General features: G+C 37.5%; 2 protein-coding genes across 2 annotated transcripts in view; both read left to right on the top strand.

Annotated features, from left to right (window-relative positions):
* The first annotated feature begins 1,943 nt into the window (after positions 1-1,943).
* LOC306870158 (exosome complex component RRP4-like) lies at positions 1,944-9,350 on the top strand. Its single transcript, XM_079417266.1, has 9 exons — positions 1,944-2,101; positions 3,755-3,856; positions 4,707-4,752; positions 5,657-5,746; positions 6,713-6,778; positions 7,488-7,556; positions 7,634-7,810; positions 8,145-8,273; positions 8,356-9,350. The coding sequence occupies exons 1-9, from the start codon at positions 1,974-1,976 to the stop codon at positions 8,434-8,436; spliced, it is 888 nt and encodes a 295-aa protein (XP_079273392.1). The 5' UTR covers positions 1,944-1,973; the 3' UTR covers positions 8,437-9,350.
* Positions 9,351-9,947: 597 nt separating this feature from the next.
* The window catches only part of LOC306870155 (tyrosine-protein kinase ABL1-like), a 41,529-nt gene continuing 29,525 nt past the window's right edge, over positions 9,948-21,951 (top strand). The window contains exon 1 of the mRNA XM_079417262.1: positions 9,948-10,970. Within this exon, the coding sequence (XP_079273388.1) occupies positions 10,835-10,970 (136 nt within the window). The 5' untranslated portion in view covers positions 9,948-10,834. The remainder of the gene's footprint in view (positions 10,971-21,951) is intronic.

The following is a 21,951-nucleotide window of genomic DNA, read 5'->3' as shown; positions in this document are numbered from 1 at the left end:
TTGACGAGCGGTCTGTATGCAGGCATTAGCATGACAGAGATGTGGTCTGAGGCTCCGAGGTGGGGGAGGGGGAGGGCCTTGTAAGCTCCTCTCTGGGTGGTGTAAACAAAGTCCAGAGTGTATTTTTTCCCCTTGTTGGAAAGTCTATGTGTTGGTGAATTTTTGGGAACACACTCTTTAAGTCTGCGTGGTTGAAATCCCCAGCCAAGATGAGAAAAGCATCTGGATGGGCTGTCTGCTGCTCACTGGTGTGCTGGTACAGATCATTTAGTGCCTCACTCCTGATGTTGTAGCTGGAGCTGGGAGGGATGTATACAGCAACGAGCAGTATAGCTGTATATTCCCTCGGTAGATAGAACGGCCAGCACTTAATAATCATAAACTCCACCAGGGGTGAGCAGTGTTTGCAGACCACAACAGCGTCGCGGCACCATGCATCATTGATGTAAACACAAAGCCCGCCGCCGCGGATCTTACCTCCCTCGACGAGAGCTCTGTCAGCTCGATAGCATGTTAGCTGGTCGAGCTATATGGCGCAGTGCGGTACGCTGTTGTTAAGCCATGTTTCCGTAAACACAAAAACACAACAGTCTCTTACAGTCCTCTGAGTAGAGCGGAGTAGTCGGATGTAGTCCAGTTTATTGTCCAAAGAGTGTACGTTTGCCAGTACGATGGTGGGGATAGCTGGCTTGTGTGGGTTGGCCGCTAGCCTAGCTCGGATACCTCCGCGCTTACCCCTCTTCTGCTTCCTCTCACGCCGCTTGTAGCGCCTCCGCTGTGGGTGAGATGCAGTAGTGGGGGTCGGTGATGGAGTAGGCTTTCGGAGCAGACCGAGGTCCCGCAGCTCTTCAGCATGTGCTGAGTTCAACTCTAAAAATGTGGTTCTGCCGACATCAAGCAGAAACTCACGACTGTATGCGTGCTTAAAGACAGGAGTTTACTACAATTCTTTACACCTCTGCATTTTAACGAGACATTTGTGTAATTAAAAGGATGAGGAGTAGTTAATACAAGCTGTCCATAACACAAACAAAGCAAGCCTTCTCAAATTAATATAAAATATTTTAAAAACCACATATTATACATAGACTTCATATTTAATGGTATTTTATTATTTTGATTGCATTTTATGTATTATACTTTCAAGAAAACATTTGCAATGGGCTTCTAAAAGCTGTTTTTATGCATGTTTTAGCCTGAGTTTTGTTGCTTTTAAACACTTCACACACACTTCGCACACTTTACACACTTCATTACACACGTCACACACACTTTACACACTTCATTACACACGTCACACACACTTTACACACTTCGCACACTTTACACACACTACACACACTTCTTTACACACGTCACACACACTTTACACACTTCACACACACTTTACACACTTCATTACACACGTCACACACACTTTACACACTTCGCACACTTTACACACACTACACACACTTCTTTACACACGTCACACACACTTTACACACTTCACACACACTTTACACACTTCATTACACACGTCACACACACTTTACACACTTCATTACACACGTCACACACACTTTACACACTTCGCATACTTTACACACACTACACACACTTCTTTACACACGTCACCCACTTTACACACTTCACACACACTTCACACATAACTTAAAAATTCTTTGTCAAATTCTGTTGAAGTATAAGTATAATGCCTATTTATGAAAATCCTATTTAATACGCACATTTCTAGGGCCTATAAATGATAGATATGATCCAAATTTAGCTGAAAAACACACTTCATGTCCTCTGATTGATAATTTAATAAAATCAATGCTTCCATCTAGCGGACACTCATCTCATTACAAAATAAAACTCACCACTAATTTTAAAAGTACTTAATAACATCAAACGCCGTTGAATGAATGAGTTGAAACAAACACAGCTGCGCTTTTATTATGAAATCGTGTCGCTCGGTTCCGGTGAGAAGCATGGCGGCGGAGATGAGGCTCCCGGCGGTGCACAAACACATTTCACCGGCATTATCTCGGTCTAACCGGGAGGACAAACACCTGGTGGTTCCTGGAGATATAATCACATCTGACACGGGCTTCATGAGGTACAAACGCGTCCTTCTCTGAGCGAATACAGCGCTTTATCGAGCCACGTGTGAATATCCGGGGACTTTAACAGACCTGAGAGAACTTCAATAATATATCAGTTTTTCCTGCGATAAGATAATCAACTGAGTCCATCTGGACAATTCTGTGCACTAAGGAGTGTAAAGTATGGAAAGTAATTTCCAGGTGTGCAAAATAATATGGAGAAGTATTTGTATTTCCAGACATTGTGTTAAATTAGACACGAGGCCTTGATATTAGAGGAACTACCCAATTTTGAGCAAGTATATCTATCTCTATTAATTCATGTGCATCCGTGCTCTATTTCTATTCATAGTAAGATGGTAGTGATGCACAAAGGACATTTTAATGCGTAAGCATGCAACAAATACATTTATACATCTGTCTACTCAACCAGGCGAAAGATTTTAAACTGTAAGAGTTTAATGTTGTTTTTTTAATGAAGTCTCTTAAATCAGCTGTTTTCTATGTGAATATGTGTTAAAATATAATTTATTTCTGATCTGCAGCTGTATTTTCAGCATCATTACTCCAGTCTTCAGTGTCACATGATCTTCAGAAATCATAATAATATACTGATTTACTGCTCAACAAACATTTATTATTATTATCAATGTTGAACACAGCTGAGTAGAATTTTTTCAGGCTTCTTTGATGAACAGAAAGATCAGACGAACAGCATTTATCTGAAATAGAAATCTTTTGTAACATTATAGATGTCTTTATCATCACCTTTGATCAATTTAAAGCATCCTTGCTAAATAAAAGTATTAATTTCTACCCCCCCCCAATACAAAATTAAATTAATAATATATATAAATATATAGTGACTCCAAGCTTCTGAATGGTATAATGTATAATATTACAGTATTTTATTTCAGATAAATGCTGATCTTTGGATCTTTCTATTCATCAAAGAATCCTGAAAAAAAAGTACTCAACTGTTTTAAATATTTATAATAATAATAATATAAAATTAATAATGTTTGTTGAGCAGTAAATCAGTATATTATTATGATTTCTGAAGATCATGTGACACTGAAGACTGCAGTAATGATGCTGGAAATACAGCTGCAGATCATTGAATATATCAATATATTGAAATAGAAAGCAGTTATTTTAAATAGTAAAAATATTTCTCAATATTACAGCTTTTGCTGTGTTTCAGATCAAATAAATGCAGGCTTGGTGAGCAGAAGAGACTTCTTTAAAAACATTACAAATCTTACTGTTCTTTTGACTGGTACTGTACTTAATAAACACCCTGCATTTGTACTGTTGGTACTAAACTAGTATACTTAATAGAATCATACTCTGTATGAAATACATGTATTAGAAACAAATCACTTGTTTACTAGGATAGTTGCTCAAGGGCACAAAAAAGTGTATAGTGTGTATGCAAAATCTGTATTTTTAAATTTATTAATATTTTTTAATTTATGGTCTCTGTATGTTGGCGCTTTGGAGAAAATCACTGATAAAATATTAAATATGGTCTGAAAATCTATTGAGAGTTTTTGAAATAGGAGTCTAGGAAAGTATGGGATTTTGAAATGGAAAATGTGCTCTAGTGTTTGTGTGTGTGTGTGTGTGTGTGTGTGTGTGTGTGTGACGATCGTCCTCTTCCTCAGGGGTCATGGCACATACATGGATGAAGACAGACTCACAGCTTCAGTGGCTGGAGAGGTGGAGCGGGTCAACAAGCTCATCTGTGTCAAACCCCTGAAGACCAGGTGCACACTTCCACTGCACTACACTCAGATACACACTGCAGTGCATACTCATTAGGGCTGTCAAAAACAAACTCAAATTTGTAATATTCATTGAATGTAAAATCAAATGCAAAAACGTATTTGAATGTTAGGTGTGTGTCAGGCAGGTTTATCAGCGGCGCGCGAGATGTGATGATGATGATGATGTAGGTGTCGTTGTATTTGAATGTTTTCATAGCTTATTTAGTTGAAGCCACTGGATGCGGCGCTGCTGCGTTGTTCATTCAAAATATTGCTGAAAAAGAGAACATCGATGCAGAGAAGATGTTGTTTACGTCAAAACTGAAACCAAGCCGTTCACATCTCATTTTCTAGAGGGATATCTATCAGCGTTGCACTCGCGTCTCCAACAAGAGCCGTATGTTTAGAAAACATGTCAAATTAATGTAAGTTCAACTTTTAAAAAAACGTCTCGAGCCTTTATGGAGGTTTTTCTGCATCTCATGTTTTTAAATAGAAAAGATCCTCTTTGTGATCGTTTTCGGTCCTTTGTATTAAACTATACATACCTGATGCTGCTTTGTTTCTAATTGTTTCAGCAACTTAATTAATTAAATATGGTTTATAAACATTAATTTAAACATTAAGCAGTTTTTTCTCAGATAGTCGTGTTATTTTACTGCTTTGAACATGCATTAGTAATATTTTCCTCTTGTGGCCTCGGGAGAGAAGACAAAAGCTTTTTATCGTCCCCTAACTGAAATGATGCCTTTTAAGTTGGAATATAATTCAAATATATTAATGTACAACATTTGAATGTAGTTTTTCCACTATTCTGACAGCCCTAACACTCGTACTCTCTGTGCCGCAGGTATAACGGTGAGGTCGGGGACGTGGTCGTCGGCAGAATCACTGAGGTTCGTTGAGTTGGGTGATTTCTGAGCGAGTGACCAGAGCTGTAGGGCACTGTCCAATCAGATCAGTTTGTCTGAACTCCTTTTTAATGCTTACACTTCATTTTATTCGGTTTAAAAGCATGTCTAAATAATTAAAATCATGAAACTTACACAATTTCACATCTATTTATTAAAAGTTTAAGAAATGACATGTTTAAGGCCCTATTTTATTTTTTCTCACCGTAGGTTTTATTGTTAAATTCTGTTTTAGCAGGTCTAATTATTTGAATGCATAAAAACAACTTAATTTATTCAAATTTAATTTTACAATAGTCTTAAATGTTTTTATTTTCCTCAGAAATTGTGTATTTACATTTTACTGGATATCAAATGAAGACATAAAACAATTTCATTTATTTATCTTTTACTTATTGAAAATTTTCCAAACTACTTTTTTTTTTTTTTTTTTTTGGCAAAAATTAAAACATGTTATAAATGTGTGATTATTCCTTAAATAATAAAATTTTAGTAATTTTATTAATAGTTGGGTAGTAACTGATTACATGTAATCTGGATTTTTATTTTTATTGATTTATTTTAATTTAACGTTGTTATGATTTAATTATCTTTTCATTTCCTTCACAAACCCAGTTTGGGAAACCCTAATGCAATATAATGTTTAATTTCAAATGTAAATGTTCTTACTGTTTGTGTTTTTATATCAGTGTGGCACAAGATTATCCTGTTTAAATCAACGTGAGGTCAAAAGTAATCTAGAAGTAATCTGATTATTTGACCTAAACCGTGTAATGTAATGGATTACGTCTCTAATTAAGCTTGTTGAGATGTAATTTGGAGTCGGTGAGTGATTAGTTAGTGAGTTCTGTAGCAGCTCTGTGTGTGACGCTCGTCTCTGATGATCCAGGTGCAGCAGAAGCGATGGAAAGTGGAGACGAATTCACGTCTGGATTCAGTTCTGCTGCTGTCTTCAGTCAATCTGCCCGGAGGAGAGCTGGTGAGCATTAATCACACTGTGACGCTCTGACTAATTATTCTAGTCTTCTACTCGCTTATTCCTTCAACTGTTCCTACGCCTGGTGTCTGAGATGAAGTGCTCATATACCAATATTTCACTGTTGATACCAGCTACCAGTCTTTTTTTTTTAAAGAGGTCTCTTCTGCTCACCAAGCCTGCATTTATTTGATCTAAAATACAGCAAAAGCAGTAATATTGTGAAATATTTTTAATATTTAAAATAACTGCTTTCTATTTGAATATATTTTATTTTATTAGATCTGCAGCTGTATTTTCAGCATCATTCCTCCAGTCTTCAGTGTCACATGATCTTCAGAAATCATAATAATATACTGATTTACTGATCAACAAACATTTCTGATTATTATCAATGTTGAACACAGCTGAGTATAATTTTTTTTTCAGGTTTCTTTGAACAAAGTTCAGAAGAACAGCATTTATCTGAAATATAATTTTTTGTAACATTATGAATATCTTTATCATCACCTTTGATAAATTTTAAGCATCCTCTGTAAATAAGTGTTCATTTCCATAATTTCCATAATTATTCTGACTCCAAGCTTTTGAATGGTATAGTGTGTAATGTTACAAAAGCTTTTTATTTCAGTTATATTTCAGCTGTGTTCAACATTGATAATAATCAGAAATGTTTGTTGATCAGTAAATCAGTATATTATTATGATTTCTGAAGATCATGTGACACTGAAGACTGCAGTAATGATGCTGAAAATACAGCTGCAGATCAGAAATAAATTATATTTTAACACATATTCACATAGAAAACAGCTGTTTTAAATAGTAAAAATATTTCACAATTTTACAGCTTTTGCTGTACTTTGGATCAAATAAATGCAGGCTTGGTGAGCAGAAGAGACTTCTTTCAAAAACATGAATCATCGTAGCTTGTTGACTGGTAGTGCATGAGCTGCTGTGTTTGTGTCTCAGAGACGGAGATCAGCGCAGGACGAGCTGGCCATGAGAGACTATCTTCAGGAAGGAGATCTCATCAGCGTATCCTCATCAGTCATCAATCAACCTTTACTTCATTAATTCAGCATCCTGCTCTGATAGCGAGGGATTAATATAATTGTAAACTAGAAAACTAAACTACTGCAAATCACTTTATTAATTGAAATAAAGATGCCATTAAATAGAATTATTAGATTAATTTTTTAAACTATAAAAACCTAAATGAAAATTAGAAATGTTGGCTTGGCAACTACCTGAAATAAGTTTAGGATGAAAATGACTAAAACTGAAAGAAAATGCTATATAGAATTTTTAAAAAAGAAACTAATAAGATAAAGCGCATAAAGTTACTTAAACTGAAACGAGGCTAAAAATAAAAATGACAAAAGCACAGCAAAATTACTAAAGCTAATAAATAATAATAATAATAAAAATGACAATCCATAACACAATTAAACTAGAATTAAAATGAAAACTGAAAAACAAGAAGCCAATTCAAAATAATTATAGTGTAATGATATACATAACACTGATTCCAAAGCCATACATGTTTTATAGGATATTTTTAAGGCAGAAATATAACGAGTAAGCAGAAGTCCGTTCTGTTTGTTTGATAGCATTGGATGTCTTGAGTGTGGAAGTACAGGAGATGTAGCTGTCTTTATCTGGACTTGAACGAGCGGTCTCACTTCGATCAGTCAGAGTTGATGATTCTGATGATTTTCAGCGTGCTCCTTGACTCCTCTCGAAGGCAGAGGTTCAGTCGATCTTCTCAGACGGCGCTCTCTCTCTGCACACACGCAGTCTGAAGTACGGCAAGGTGAGAGCGGCGCATGCATGCATTAAAGCTGAGAGCGTGTGGAGACGCTGAGAGTGATGCTGCTGTGTTTGTGTCAGCTGGGGCAGGGTGTGCTGGTGCTGCTGTCGCCGTCTCTCATCAAGAGACAGAAGACTCACTTCCACAATCTGCCGTGCGGCGCCTCTATCATCCTGGGAAACAACGGCTTCGTCTGGCTTTATCCCACACCGGCTCAGCTAGACGAGGAGGCCGGAGGATTTTACACCAGCATGGAGGTCAGGCTTCTACTGATAACACTAACACCGGTCCCTCAACACATTCAGCAGCTAAAAACTGGTGTTAAGTCAGTTATTTCTATCTTCTGCTGTAGTGTGTCAGTAGGAAATATCAGTGTACATTTCCAAACATTCATTTAGCCTTTAATTGTAATAATCCAGTGAGATGTTTGAGATCTGATCTGATCATCATCAGTCTGGAGAAACAGAACAAACTGAGACTAAATCCAGAAGAACTGTGTCTCCAAGACGCTTCAAGAAACCAGCAAAAGATAGAAATAACTGCCTTAACACCAGCAGTGTTGTAATGGTGTTGTGTCTGTGGTTCTCTCAGGCCGTGTCTCTGTCCGATCGGGAGGTGATTTCCAGGCTCAGGAACTGTTTGTTGGCTCTCGCGGCTCATAAGGTTTTGCTGTACGACACGAGTGTGCTCTACTGCTACGAAGCGTCTCTTACGCACCAGGTATTGTTGCTCAGGATCTCTCATCACGTGATTGAGCTCTGCATGTTCATGAAGCGCTGCATCTGGCTTTGTTTCCTTGCAGATTAAAGATATCCTGAAGCCGGAGATCATAGAAGAGATCATTCTGGAAACACGGCAGCGTCTAGTTGAGCATGAAGGATAAACCACTGACTGTCATTTTAACGGCTTCATACAAACCCTAGAGTTAAGAGATTGGAATAAATGAATTTGTCAGAAAACAGTCTGTCTTTTATCAGAAACGCATGTTCACAGCCTCTGAAACTCAAGAGTCATGTCAAAGGAAGAGCAGCTCAAACTAAGCGTGGTGGAGACTCCCAGGGACATCAAGAACTGATCAAATGTAAATGTGTGCCATGAATGCAGTGTAGGTGTAAAAGTGCGTTTAAGGAATAGTTCACACACAAATGACACATTGCTAATATCTACTCAGCCTGAGGTGATCCCAGATAAGAGTTTGTTTCTTCATCAGGTTTGTATAAATGTGTCTCTGCATCAGTGTCTCAGCAATGGATGCTCTGCAGTGAATGGGTGCCGTCAGAATGAGAGTCCAAACAGCTGATAAAAACATCACAATAATCCACACCACTCCAGTCCATCAGTTAACATCTGGAGAAGACTAAAGATGAAACACATCCAGCATTAAGACGTTTTTAACTAAAATACATAGTCCATAATAACTCTTCCTCCAGTGAAAGTGTTCTGGTCTGAATCAGGAGAGAAATCTGCACAGATCGAGCAGCGTTTACAAGACAGAACAGCTCTAAACTAATATGTGGCTGGATTTCGATGAGAGAGACGACAGCAGATGCACTTTATCACTGGAGGTTATTGCATGACAAAAATGATGCGATGGCAGACAATAAAGAAAGAAACAGATTACGTAACATTCAGCAGATCATCATATAGTTTCACAAATTTGACACTCTTTAGCTGTTAATATTGTTTTAGTGCTATAATGAAGTAGCCACAAAGACAACTCTGTAATTCGGCTAATGTTGAAGAAAATGTACATTTATGAATATAATATTTTCCCAATAAAATAAATACATTTCCTATATATTCTGTGTTATGTTTAAATTAAAACAATAACAGAATATATCACACATAGTTAAATCAATGTCTAAATGGGATTTTTTAGGAAGGCATTTTGATAAATCAGACCAAAAGTCCTTAACAAGGGGGCATTAGAAAAAACATGATCAATAAACTCAATACTGAAATTACAATTCAAATGAGGATTACCTTATTATATTATGCAAAGGTTTTAAATGTAATTCTTTTACTTTGTTGGGACACAAAAGTTAAGGCAAGAGCCGTGCTTTTTCCAATTAATCTTGTCTATTAAAGAATTCCCTGGGAGTAGCCTAATTCTGTTCCTTGACTGAAACATTTATTATTTTATTATTATGTAAATACACTTGTTTTCAATTTTTTTTATTATGGAAACTGAGCCGAATGATTTTTTATTTAATGTTTTATTATTGAAACTGAAGCGAATTATTTTTTATTTTAATATGTTTTATTGAAACGGAAGCGATTTTTTTTATTTTATATCTTTTTTTATTTTATTTTATATTTTTTTTATTTTATTTTAATATGTTTTATTACTGAAACGGATTGTTGGCGGAAGAGCGCGGCGTGTGACGTCACGAGGACAGCTCGCGTGCGCGAATATGGCGGTTCCTGCGACGACGAACGACTCCAAGAAAAGTGTTAAAAGTTCCGAAGTAAAATGAAGACATGACGGGAATCAACATTAGAAGTCTGCGGAAGAATGCAGCGGATGTTCGGTGAGGAAAGGATCCCGGCAGGAGAGAGTTTAGAGTCGCCTGAGGAGCCAGAGACTTGAACAACTAACTCCAGCTAAACACTACAAACCAAACTTACACAAACCGAGAGTTAAAGCAGGATCAAACTGCGCTGGAGAGTTCCTGACGGAGTTCAGACGGACTATTAACATTACTTGTGTTTAACTAACTTACCTGAACTTTCATCTAAAGGCGGTTTTTTCGAGGAAGAAGGTCATTTACGTCAGTGACGTCGATTATTTGGTCATTTACGTCAGTGACGTCGATTATTTGGTCGTTCCAGATGATACAGATGTGTAAGAATAACACTGCAGATTCTAGCAGTCAGTACCACAGATAAGTTACACCTCAGGTTTGAGCTTTGATTGACCTGTAAGAGTTGTCCAGAGGGTAATTATAATGATCGGGAGATGTGAACTGATTACTGCCACGAGCTCTGGCGATGCGTGACGTCACTATGATTGACAGCTCCGCAGAGTTGCTGTGTTTGGTGTGTGTTTGTGCTGGAGGTGACCGGATCCTCCTGCATTGGTTCTGATTCTGAAGATGGATGTATCTCCTCACAGTGCACTGAAAACACACTGCTCTTTTACTTCTATCTGTGCCCTTTAAGCTTTCAAAGCCGTGATCTGCACTGAAGTCAGACGTCCAGCAGTCCATGCATGACCCGCACAGAAGAGCAGACCGGACTGTCCTCGTCTCGCCGTGGTCAGTAACGTCCTGTGGTCCCTTATGGGGCAGCAGCCTGGGAAGTTAGCCGGGGACCAGAGGAGACCCAGTCTGCCGGCGCTGCCCTTCATCAAGGGAGCAGGGAAGAGAGAGACGTCTAGACAGGGAGCACAGCCCTGCAATGTGTTCACCGTCCACGGTGAGTCCAGATCTAGTGACCTCTGCCATTCACTTCCTACATACACATGCATGTGACCGTGGGTCATTCAGAAAGCTCATTGGTCCACAGGCAACATCAGGATTGCCCGGGCAGCAGGTGATATCAGCCAGGGCTGCGTTTCCCAAAGGCATCTAAGCCTAAATTGATTGCATTGGTTTCAATGGGTTAAGCTTACGATGCTTTTGGGAAACGCAGCCCAGTTTGAGATCAGCAGCATCAGGCTTCGCTTCTCAAACACTCACACTTTTTTAGATACACTACTACCATTCAAAAGTTTTGAATTGGTATGATTTTTTTACATTTTGATCAATTTAAGTCACCTTGCATAAATAAATGTAAGGCTGCACAATATTGGAAAAAACTGACATTGCAATATTATTTTTTCCCCTGTGATTTATATATTGAGTTATGAAAAAATGTTTGAGAAAAAAAGATTCTTACCAGAAGACTTGAATAGCTATATCACTGAATCATTTTACAGTGAGTGGAGTGATTTTGATGGGAAGTACATCGGCATAGAAAATACATGATTTATTTTAATCAAGCTGAAAATAAATTTTTACTTGTTTTTTTGTTTTTTAATTCTTGGGACTTGAAATCCTTATAGGGCTGAACAATCTGGGAAAAACTTGATACATTAGGACCATTAACCATTTCAAAGTAAACAAACTAAAAACACTTCCCACTGTTTTTTAATAATTTAATATGACTATGTAGTAATAATTTTATTTTAATGTAATATTTAATATTATGTACTTTCATAAAAATATTAAAATTATGGTAATTGCACTAATTAAATTTTTTTTAGCAATAAAAATGGTTGTATATATATTAGTGCTGTCAAAGGATTAATTGTGATTAATCACATCCAAAATAAAAGTTTACATAATATATGTGTGTATTGTGTATATTTAGTACGTATATATGAATGTATATATTTAACATGCTTGTATATATTTAAGAAAAATGTTGTTTATATATTAAAAATATTTATATATAAATTAAATTATATGAATATATATACATGTAAATGTTTTCTAAATATACTGCATGTGTGCGTATTTATATGTACATAATAAATATACACAGTACACACATATATTATGTAAACAAAAACTTTTATTTTGGATGCGATTAATTGCAATTACTCGTTTGACAGCAGTAATATATATATTTTTTTAATTGTCTTAATTTACAAATCTAGTCAACCATCATGCTTTTATTTTGAGGGTTTGGTAGTAAATAATAATATGTGCTTCCGGTTTCAGCTGGGCTCTGTGTTCATGTTCACGTGTGCACTCATGATATCAGCGTCTCTGAACGGATCGGCTCACAGTAAGAGAACACTGAAACACTATCATGAGCTACACGTGTATAAATCACTCTCAGACCTGTGAAGAATACATTTATTCAATTAAATCACAGTCTGCGGTATGACGGTCTATCGCGGTTTGAACGTACACGGCTATCATACTGTAAACATTTGCATATCTACGGTTTAAAAAAATGGATGAAAGAATATATATATAATAATCTCACCTGTGCATATGCAATTTATTTGGGCTGCTTCACTCTGCTAAAATGACAGAGTTTAATTTTTTTAAGAAGAGTATGGGAATACTTGAGGACGAATCCAGTTTGCAAAAAATGTGGACGCAAAGTGGCTGCAAAAGCAGGCAATACATCCTACATGTTCGCTCGTATTCGCAGACATCATCCCTCCGTGCAGATAAAGGTATGTTGCATTTATAACAAGTTATAAGGCCGTATAATTTCCGTGATGCAGAGGGAATCCCGGAGCCGTCGTGAACATGGGATTTACAGAATAACCGAAGAGCTGATAAAATGTAAAAACTGTAACTTGAATGCAATGTAAGTCGCTTTGGATAAAAACGTCTGCTAAATGCATAAATGTAAACCGTGATATTTTCTGAGACGATTATCATACCGTGAAAATCTCATACCGTTACAACCCTATGTATGAGTGCATCTCTGTGATCTCGGTCACCCTGCTCTTCAGTTATTGGTACTGACCTTTGAACCGCTGGTATGGGTCAAACGCCTCTCAGATTGTGGTTTAGTGGTTAAGGCTTTAGCTAGAAGACTGTTAGGCTGATGACACGCAGACACCTTCATTAGTCTCTGTGGAGAATCATCTGCTGAAGGAGTCCTTACACACACATGAAGCTGTGGCAGTGCTTTCTGCTGTAATGCACGCTGAACGCGTTCAGACCTGTCGCGCTCTTCTCTCTGCGCTGCTGATGATGGCCTCGTGTTATATGAGCGAGCGCTCATGTTCTTAAAGGCCTCGTTTACGCTGTCAGCTAAAAAAAAACAACCCAATTCGGATTTTTCCCCTCATATGTGACACAGATCGGATGTGTTCTATGACCGTGTAATCAGGAAAAAACACATGCATTCGCATATTTCAAGATCGGCTTCAGGCCTCATTCATATATGGAAATAAATCAGGCAGATCCGATTTTCTGGGTCATTGTGGTCTTTACGTTATTAAAACTGCGACAATTTGGTACTCTGTGGTTTAATGAGCGTGTTGCCATGTCCTCTGTTTTCCTTCAGAATTGGGCTGTTTTGGGTTATTTTTCATGTCCGCAGTTTGAGGCGAACCCAAAAACATGATATTTAGTCCCTGGAATGAGAATTGTGCCGGGCCCCTGGCAAAAAAATGAGTGTTTTACCACAGAATGCAATTTTCACCAGGGGACCCCCCTCTAAACGTGATTGGGCTAGTTTTGAGTAGAAATTGGGTGGGTTTTGTTGCAAAAACCTGGCAACCCTAGGGCGGTTAGTGACAGCAATGCAGGAAACAAGGTATGACAAGAAATCGGATATGGGTCAGAATTGAAAGAACATGTAAACCGACGGTCAAAAAAAGTATATAGGCAACAGATCAGAATTGGGAATCAAGATCTGCAGTGTAAACAAGGCCATAGTGACCCAAATCAGAATCCATGTGGTTTGTGCATATATGAGCAAAACAATCAGATTTGGAGCACATGATCTTGTATGATAATTGTGTTTGTCATTCTGTGGCTGATATTATTGATTATTTTATCAGAGCATGCTGGATTTCTCCATGTTGTTCCTGCATGGCCAGTTCAGTACGGCTTCACGATCTCTCTGGATAGTTTCAGAGTGGTAACATCAGCTTTGTCTCTTTCTATCCAAGTCTTTTATTGGGCGGCATGAGAGAGAGGTGTTCTCAAGAGTGTGTTTGAGATGCCATTGATTTGGCTTCGGTAGATACCAGCAATCAATACTAAATCAATACCATAGCTGATAATGAAAAGCTCTTGTCTTGGTCCTGCTCTAGCTCTTGCGGCATCCTCAAAATATTTACATGCAAAGAATGCTTGTGGTGTAGCCCGAAAATGTAATGTTTTTTAATGCATTAAACTCCTTCCCAAACTAATCAACCACACCTTTCCACGACAGCTTTGATTTAAATAATGTTTTTGGCTTAAAAATAAGAATAAAGATGCAAATAAACAGCAGAACAAATATAAGAAACAAATTAAATTGCTTTACTTTCTTCGTTTTACATCTAAACAGAATCATTCAAGAAAGAAAAACAAATAATCAAATGTAAAAATCACTGCCGTCTTTAGTGTATTCATTACAAATAAATCAGTTTAATCAAATGCAGTGAGCGATTCCCTCTTTCCTATTATTGTTAATTAACATTACTGAGACAGATGGCCTATTATATTAAGACCTATTATATTTAATGTAACGTTACACATCAGATGTTTTTCCCCAAACGTTCACTTTAGACACAACAGGTTATGTTTGCGTGAATACTCGCCAAGACACTTTTTGAAATACCATAATTCTGTGTGTATGTGTATATCAGGATCGTGCAATGAAAACTCATTTTTGTGAAAACCTCAAATTTGACCAAAATGTAAATTTTTCTCTGGTTTTGGCTGTAGCTTGTGATGTGCATTCTGACTCATTTTGCCAGCTCGGGTCACACATAACAAATAGGTCTCAGCTTTCAGTGGTCAAGCTTATCACAATTTCATGTAATGTTTACCTCAGGAAAATTGATAGTCGGCTTGAAAAAGTAACTCTAGAGAGCAGTATTTTGATCAATATATGCACTATTTTACATACTTATTATATTATTACTGAACCTGTTAATGTCTTCATTGTTTAATGTCTATTTGAATAAATCTGTTTTGAAAATAAGTTATTAAAGCCTCCTTTAAATGTTGATATGAAACAGCCTTTTGTGCAATTTTAAATGTTTTATGCAACCCAGAACAAGAAAACACAATCTAAACTCTAAAAATAAGACTGAATTTCATGGTTCGGACTGAAATTGTAACCTTTAATATTATTTGATTGTGTTATTTAATATTAATACTGTAATGAGTCTTTAATGTTATTAGTACTGTAACTCATCAGTGATGTATATCAAGTGTATTTTGCTGTAAATAAGGTTATGATGATATTTTAGATGGCTGGTAAAGTTCACAGTTCCTGATACAGGTTTTGAAACCACAGCAGAAACAAATACTGAGCCGAGTTCCTTATAATATAGTATCACATTGTGTTTTGTGCTCATTTACAGAATACAGTCAGTTCACTAATAAAGCACCTTTCATTTTAAATCACCGTAGCACACACACAGCCTCTCGAGGTTTATTCTGTAATGTTTTTGTGGTTGATCTTATTGTTGAATTATCTGTGAGAACAAAGGCTTCAGCATGGTTTGTTCCAGTGTGACGTGTTGATTACATGAATAACAGACTGAACAGGACAAGACAAGAACATACCGTGTGCATTCCTCCCTCTGTCTCTCATTACAGCTCTGTGTAGATTACACTGTGTGTGTGTGTGTGACAGAAAGAGAGAGAGTGTGTGTGTGTGTGTGTGTGTGTGTGTGTGTGTGACAGAAAGAGAGAGAGTGTGTGTGTGACAGAAAGAGAGAGAGTGTGTGTGTGTGTGTGTGTGTGTGTGACAGAAAGAGAGAGTGTGTGTGTGTGTGTGTGTGTGACAGAAAGAGAGAGAGTGTGTGTGTGACAGAAAGAGAGAGAGCGTGTGTGTGTGTGTGTGTGTGTGTGACAGAAAGAGAGAGAGTGTGTGTGTGACAGAAAGAGAGAGAGCGTGTGTGTGTGTGTGTGTGTGTGTGTGTGTGACAGAAAGAGAGAGAGTGTGTGTGTGACAGAAAGAGAGAGAGCGTGTGTGTGTGTGTGTGTGTGTGTGTGTGTGTGTGTGTGTGACAGAAAGAGAGAGAGTGTGTGTGTGACAGAAAGAGAGAGAGCGTGTGTGTGTGTGTGTGTGTGTGTGACAGAAAGAGAGAGAGTGTGTGTGTTCTGCAGTATGCTGTTCTGTTTGATGTGATCGTTTTATTTCAAACTCTACCATAGTGAAGACTGCACCGTATAGGGAAAATATGATGCTTGTGATTAGGGCTGTATACCTTGGAGAACCTGGCGATACGGTACATACCTCGATACAGAGCTGTCTCGATACGATTTGATACAATGTGACACGATTCGATACGATTCAATAAAAATACATGGGCCAGAGCCAATTAGTTAATGCTGAACACATTTACTCAACAAACAGAACTCTGCATTATTCTTCAATTTATTGAAGACAAAAGTGCATTATAACAAAAGTGCATTTTGCTTAAATATTTGCAACTTTAAGTGCTCTGATTAATTGTACACAAATTGTATTAATCTGGAAATTACCACAAGTCAACATTTAACTTTCCAAGGGTACAGTCTGAGCTCACACAAGCACAAAATCTTCTTCTTATTATTCTTAACTTCTTATTAAATCTTCTTATAATTCTTTTTTGTGACACCATGTACTGCCATAACATATTTCACTATGAAATCACTTAAAGGTGCCATAGAATGCATTGATACAGTATTTTAAATTGTTCTCTGATATCTACACAGAAGGTATGTGGCTTAGGTAAGGGCAAAAAATCTCCAGAAACGATTTTACATGTCCATTTACAACCCTAGGATTTCTCCCTAGAATGAAACGGTCTGTTATTGGCTTATTTGGCAGGGTCATGAATAATAATGAGCTCTGCTCTGATTGGCTGTTTCACAGTACGGCTCATCAGCAAGAAGGAAGCACAGGGAGGAAAATATATATTTAAATACTTTCTCTCGCAGTTATATCGTCGGGTAATTATACTGTATATAAAACGCAGGCATCAGGGAGCCGTTATTAATATGCGAGGCATTGAAACTGCTTTTGAACGATCCATCGATCGCGTTATAGTTTCACTTTCAAGAGACGCGATCACACAAACTAAGTTTACATTATGGAGCAACAGTACTTACCACACATTTCACAAGATCAGATGCTTATCAGTGGTGCTCAGGATCTGTAAGTCATTCGCCATCATCCTCATCTCTCCTTACTGAGAGTGAAATCTTATGTACTGTAACAGGCTACCGCTAGCAAGGAGCTAACCATGTCCCTTTAGTGGCTCGCGTTATTTGCTTTCTGTGCCTTTCTGAATACAGACACCAACCCATCCCTGCACTTCACACCCCCTGCACGGCCTGGAACATAACATTTATTGTGTTATTTTCGCTGTTGTCCGCGCTTGTTTATTTACAATACCTGCAGAGCTTCTGATGGTTCGGCCGGCTTAGAACAAGGGCGGGTTTATGCAAATGTTGGGGGCGTAGTGATCCCGACCGTTGCGTCACAGTCGGTGTTATGTTCTGATTCGCCTGTTTTTCAGTGGTCTTTTATAATCACGAGATTTACATATGAAGGAGGAAACTATGGTGTTTGAGGCTCACTGTATGTCATTTCCATGTACAGAACTGTTATTATTTAAATATGCCAGGGTAAAGACAGTTTTTCATTCTATGGCACCTTTAAATGCTACATCTTGCTTTAACATTTTCCATGAGTTTTTTTGAAACTCGCGGGCGCCGCTGCGCCCCCTAATGGCTGGGCGGAGTATCGATACTAAGGGCTAGAATATCGATACTGTATCTTTTTTTATTATATCGGTATGTATCTAAGAATCGATATTTTGAGCACACCCCTACTTGTGATGAACCTGATGGATGATGCCAGTCATTTATGATTATTAATATTGCAGACCATTTATGTTATCAGAAGTATATTATAAGGTTATGCCCTGTTATTATAAATAGATATTACTTGGTGTTATACATATCACTGTGTGAATTCATGTGTGAAAATGAATGAGTCGGTGAAACTGTTAAAAACCTTAAAGTATTAAATCATAAAACTGATCTGAAATGTCTCCAGAAATTCCTCAAATTGCTTATATCCATGAAACTCATCGTACGCCGAAGCTGATCGTAGAGATCATTGGTGGCAGTGCTTTTGGAAAATGCAGCCCTGAGCTTGATGTTTGTAAAAGTGTTTTCTTTGAGGATTAGTCAAGTCAAATATGTTTGTATGTGTTTTTCATAAAAAAATAGGATGTTAATGTTCTTAATATCTTCATTAGGGGTCGACCGATTATTGACCTGGCCGATTATTGGCACCGATATTAAGCATTTTTATGATAATCGGCATCGGTCATTTTCAAAACCGATGTGCCGATAAAATTATTTAATTATGAAACGCGCTATTTGGCTCTGATGCAGCTTGTCGGAACTCACCACTCTGTGGCCTAGAGCAGTCTCCGCCCACCGCGCATCTGATTTGTTGAGAGTCAGGAGTCCGACCAATCAACGTGGAAGACTAAAGGCACTCTCACACCGAAAGCGCTTGCTAACAGGTGCTGCTTCATCACGCATCAGTTATCTCTCAAAGGCAGCAGCAGACGTTGCTCAAGTTGCAATAAATTACAATCCACTACACTGAAGTTGTAAAAACCTCAATATTATCTATTTATGGTTTCCGAGATGGGGAAACGCAGGGGGAATCGCGGAATCCAGTCATATGGAATTTACTGTATAACGCGGAGTCACGGAATTAGTCAAAGTTTGGATGAATTAATCAAAAGTAGGTCAGTACACTTAAATCGACTCATGATATGGACTATCTGTAAACATTAAGCTGCTAAAAGACTATTTAAATATGAATTCTGCATGTTCGGCGTGTCTCTGTATATGTGAATGGCACAGACGCGCGGTTTTGACACACACACACACACACACACACACACACACACTGAAGTGCGCGACGCTCGCTGTGTTTTCCGCATCTGCCATGTCACTAAATGAGGACATAAATACATGAACATCATCCCCAGAACTGCTCTGAGAGTTACTTCATGAGCATTTGACTGTTTCGTTTGAGTAAAACGATCATCATATCATAAATAGGCTACAGAAACTTAAGAGGTCCTCATGGCAACCCGTCAAAATAAAAGTTCGGTTTATTTACTAATGCTACTACAATTATTACAACTTTTGTTTAAAAGAACAATCACACAATACGCTATTTCTTACATGTTTTAATTTTAATAGTAAACATTTGTTTGCCAAAAAATAGAGTTCAACTCTCATTTGATTAAAATATAAATTAAATAAATGTTTTATGCCTTCATTTGCACTGCTCTGTAAATGAAAACTAATGAAAATTACTGTCACAAAGGCCAAGATTAAGTTACTGTCACATAGGCCAAGATTAAGATACTGTCACATAGGCCAAGATTAAGATGACGGAAATTGGGATATTTCAATAGGCTATTGAACCAAGTGAGCCTATAACAGGCTATTAGTGTTATAGTTTCATTAAAATAGTTGCGGTCTTCTTCGCAACTTCTACAATGGAGCTATGAAGACAATTAAATTATTTACACTTATTATATACATTGCGCTTTTTAAATTAATCAATTGATGTGCATTAGATGATGAATTGAATTGTAGGTTATGATTTAGCCAACCGAAAATAATTAATGAAGAATTATGAGAGGTTATGCTATTACACATACATTTCTAACATGTAAATTATTGAAGCCAAATACTTCCATTTCCCCAAGCTGTTTAGCTGTAGTATTTAGTATTCATAGGCTTAATCATGAAGCATACAGTGGCCCCACTTTTAACTCTCTCTTTATATATTACCCTTATTGTAGATGGATGCATGGAGGAAGACAAGAGTAAGAAGTGCAACCAACACTAGGGAAGGCCGTTTTTGTCAGAGCCCTTGTTATTCTTAATTTTGACATTCATTTTCATTTTTACACCAGACATATATATCGGTTCAATATATCGGTTATCGGTCTACTTGGTCTGTAATAATCGGTATCGGCATCGGCCCTGAAAAACACATATCGGTCGACCCCTAATCTTCATGCCTTGTATTCATCAGATTACGGCTGTGCGACAATATAGTTGCATTTTGCAACAATATAAACAATGAAGTATTTGAGATTTGATCTAGAATAATTGATTGTACTGTATGTAGGGCCCTATGAGATTATATTTTTCCAAAATCCGTTGTAATTTTTCTGGGCTTCTTTTTAATGGGTAAATTAAATTGTATTAATCAAAAAGCATGCCTAATTAATTAAAATCATGAAAATTCTGCAATTTAACATCAATTTATTAAATGTTTTACAAAAATGACATGTTTAGAGCCTTATGAATTTTTTTTTAAGTATTATTTATTTTATTTATTTTTCTCAGCTTATGTTTTATTGCTACCAAATTCGCTGTTAATTTTATTTGTGCAGGTCTTAAAAAGGGTCATAAAAAGCCTTAAATTTATTTTTAAAAATACAGCAGATACCCTCTAAATAGTGAAATAAAATTAATTGATCTAAAATATACACTACTGTGCAAAAGTCTAAAAAATGGTCAGTTATTTCTATGTTTTGCTGTAGAGTGTCAGAAGGAAATATCAGTTTCCATTTCCAAACATTCATTTAGCCATTAATAGTAATAATCCAGTGAGATGTTTGAGATCTGATCTGATCACTATCAGTCTGTCTGGAATGACATGAAGAAACAGAACAAACTGAGACTAAATCCAGAAGAACTGTGTCTCCAAGACGCTTCAAGAAACCTCCTGCAAAGCTCCTGAGAAACTCAAGGACAAAAGCTGCTTTAAACACAAAGCATGCTCACAACAAATGTTGATTTAGTTTAATTAATAGAAGTTAATAAAATAAGTTGATAAAGAAATCTATTTTTGACAGCATCATTTTACAGCATTTATACACAAGTGCCTAAAACTGTTAACAGTACTGTAGCTTTGCAGGAGGTTTCTTGAAGCGTCTTGGAGACAGTTCTTCTGGATTTAGTCTGTCTCAGTTTGTTCTGTTTCTCCAGACAGACTGATGATGATCATATCTGTGTGGATCAGTGGAGCCAGATGTAGCAGCTGCACTCGGGGCCAGAGATGTTAGGTCTGTTATCAGCTTTACCTTAACCGCATCTACCGTGGATGTTAAACCTGCATCTGCTGAACTGAACTAGTCCTGATGCAAACAGATGCTCTCTCTCTCTCTGTGTGTGTGTGTGTGTGTGAGTGACGTCAGGCCTGTTGTGATTTCCCAGCAGCCCGTACACCTGGATCATGTTTCTGTTCCTGCGCTAATGCGGAAACCCTGCAGACGTTCACATTTAGCTGACTGCTTCACATTAAAATAAATGCATGAAAGGACTCTCACGCGAAGCACTGCAGGCTCTGCTTCACTCGTGCGCTACGGCTTGGAAAGAGTGTTTTTAATGACGGAGAGGGATGGTGTGCTTCAGCTAACTGAGAGTGGATTATATAAATGATTCTCTATGAGCTCATCTCTGAGCAATGTGCTTCATGTTTCTACATCTGTCACCTCCCCCCTTTCACAAAACCTGCCTCTCCAGCCCTTGCTTTTGTCTGCGCAAATGAGAAAACCCTTTTAGTGTTCAGTTATTAGAGCCGTTCAGGTCACCAGCACTAGTGCTCATCAAGAAACAAAACTCAAGTCTTGAAGTTGAGTGTGTAAGTGCAGCATTTGTGCTCCAGACGATTCCTCAAA

Source organism: Barbus barbus, assembly GCF_936440315.1.
Source record: "Barbus barbus genome assembly, chromosome: 5".
NCBI lineage: Eukaryota > Metazoa > Chordata > Actinopteri > Cypriniformes > Cyprinidae > Barbus > Barbus barbus.
This window is presented reverse-complemented; position numbering and strand designations above follow the sequence as displayed.

What these genes read in the sequence shown, in the direction of transcription:
- LOC306870158 (XM_079417266.1), top strand. Translation starts at nt 1,974, where the DNA reads ATGGCGGCGGAGATGAGGCTCCCGGCGGTGCACAAACACATTTCACCG. An exon ending in ATCTGCCCGGAGGAGAGCTG is followed by an intron (nt 5,747 to 6,712) that starts GTGAGCATTAAT and finishes TTTGTGTCTCAG; the next exon opens with AGACGGAGATCAGCGCAGGA. An exon ending in AGGAAGGAGATCTCATCAGC is followed by an intron (nt 6,779 to 7,487) that starts GTATCCTCATCA and finishes CTCCTCTCGAAG; the next exon opens with GCAGAGGTTCAGTCGATCTT.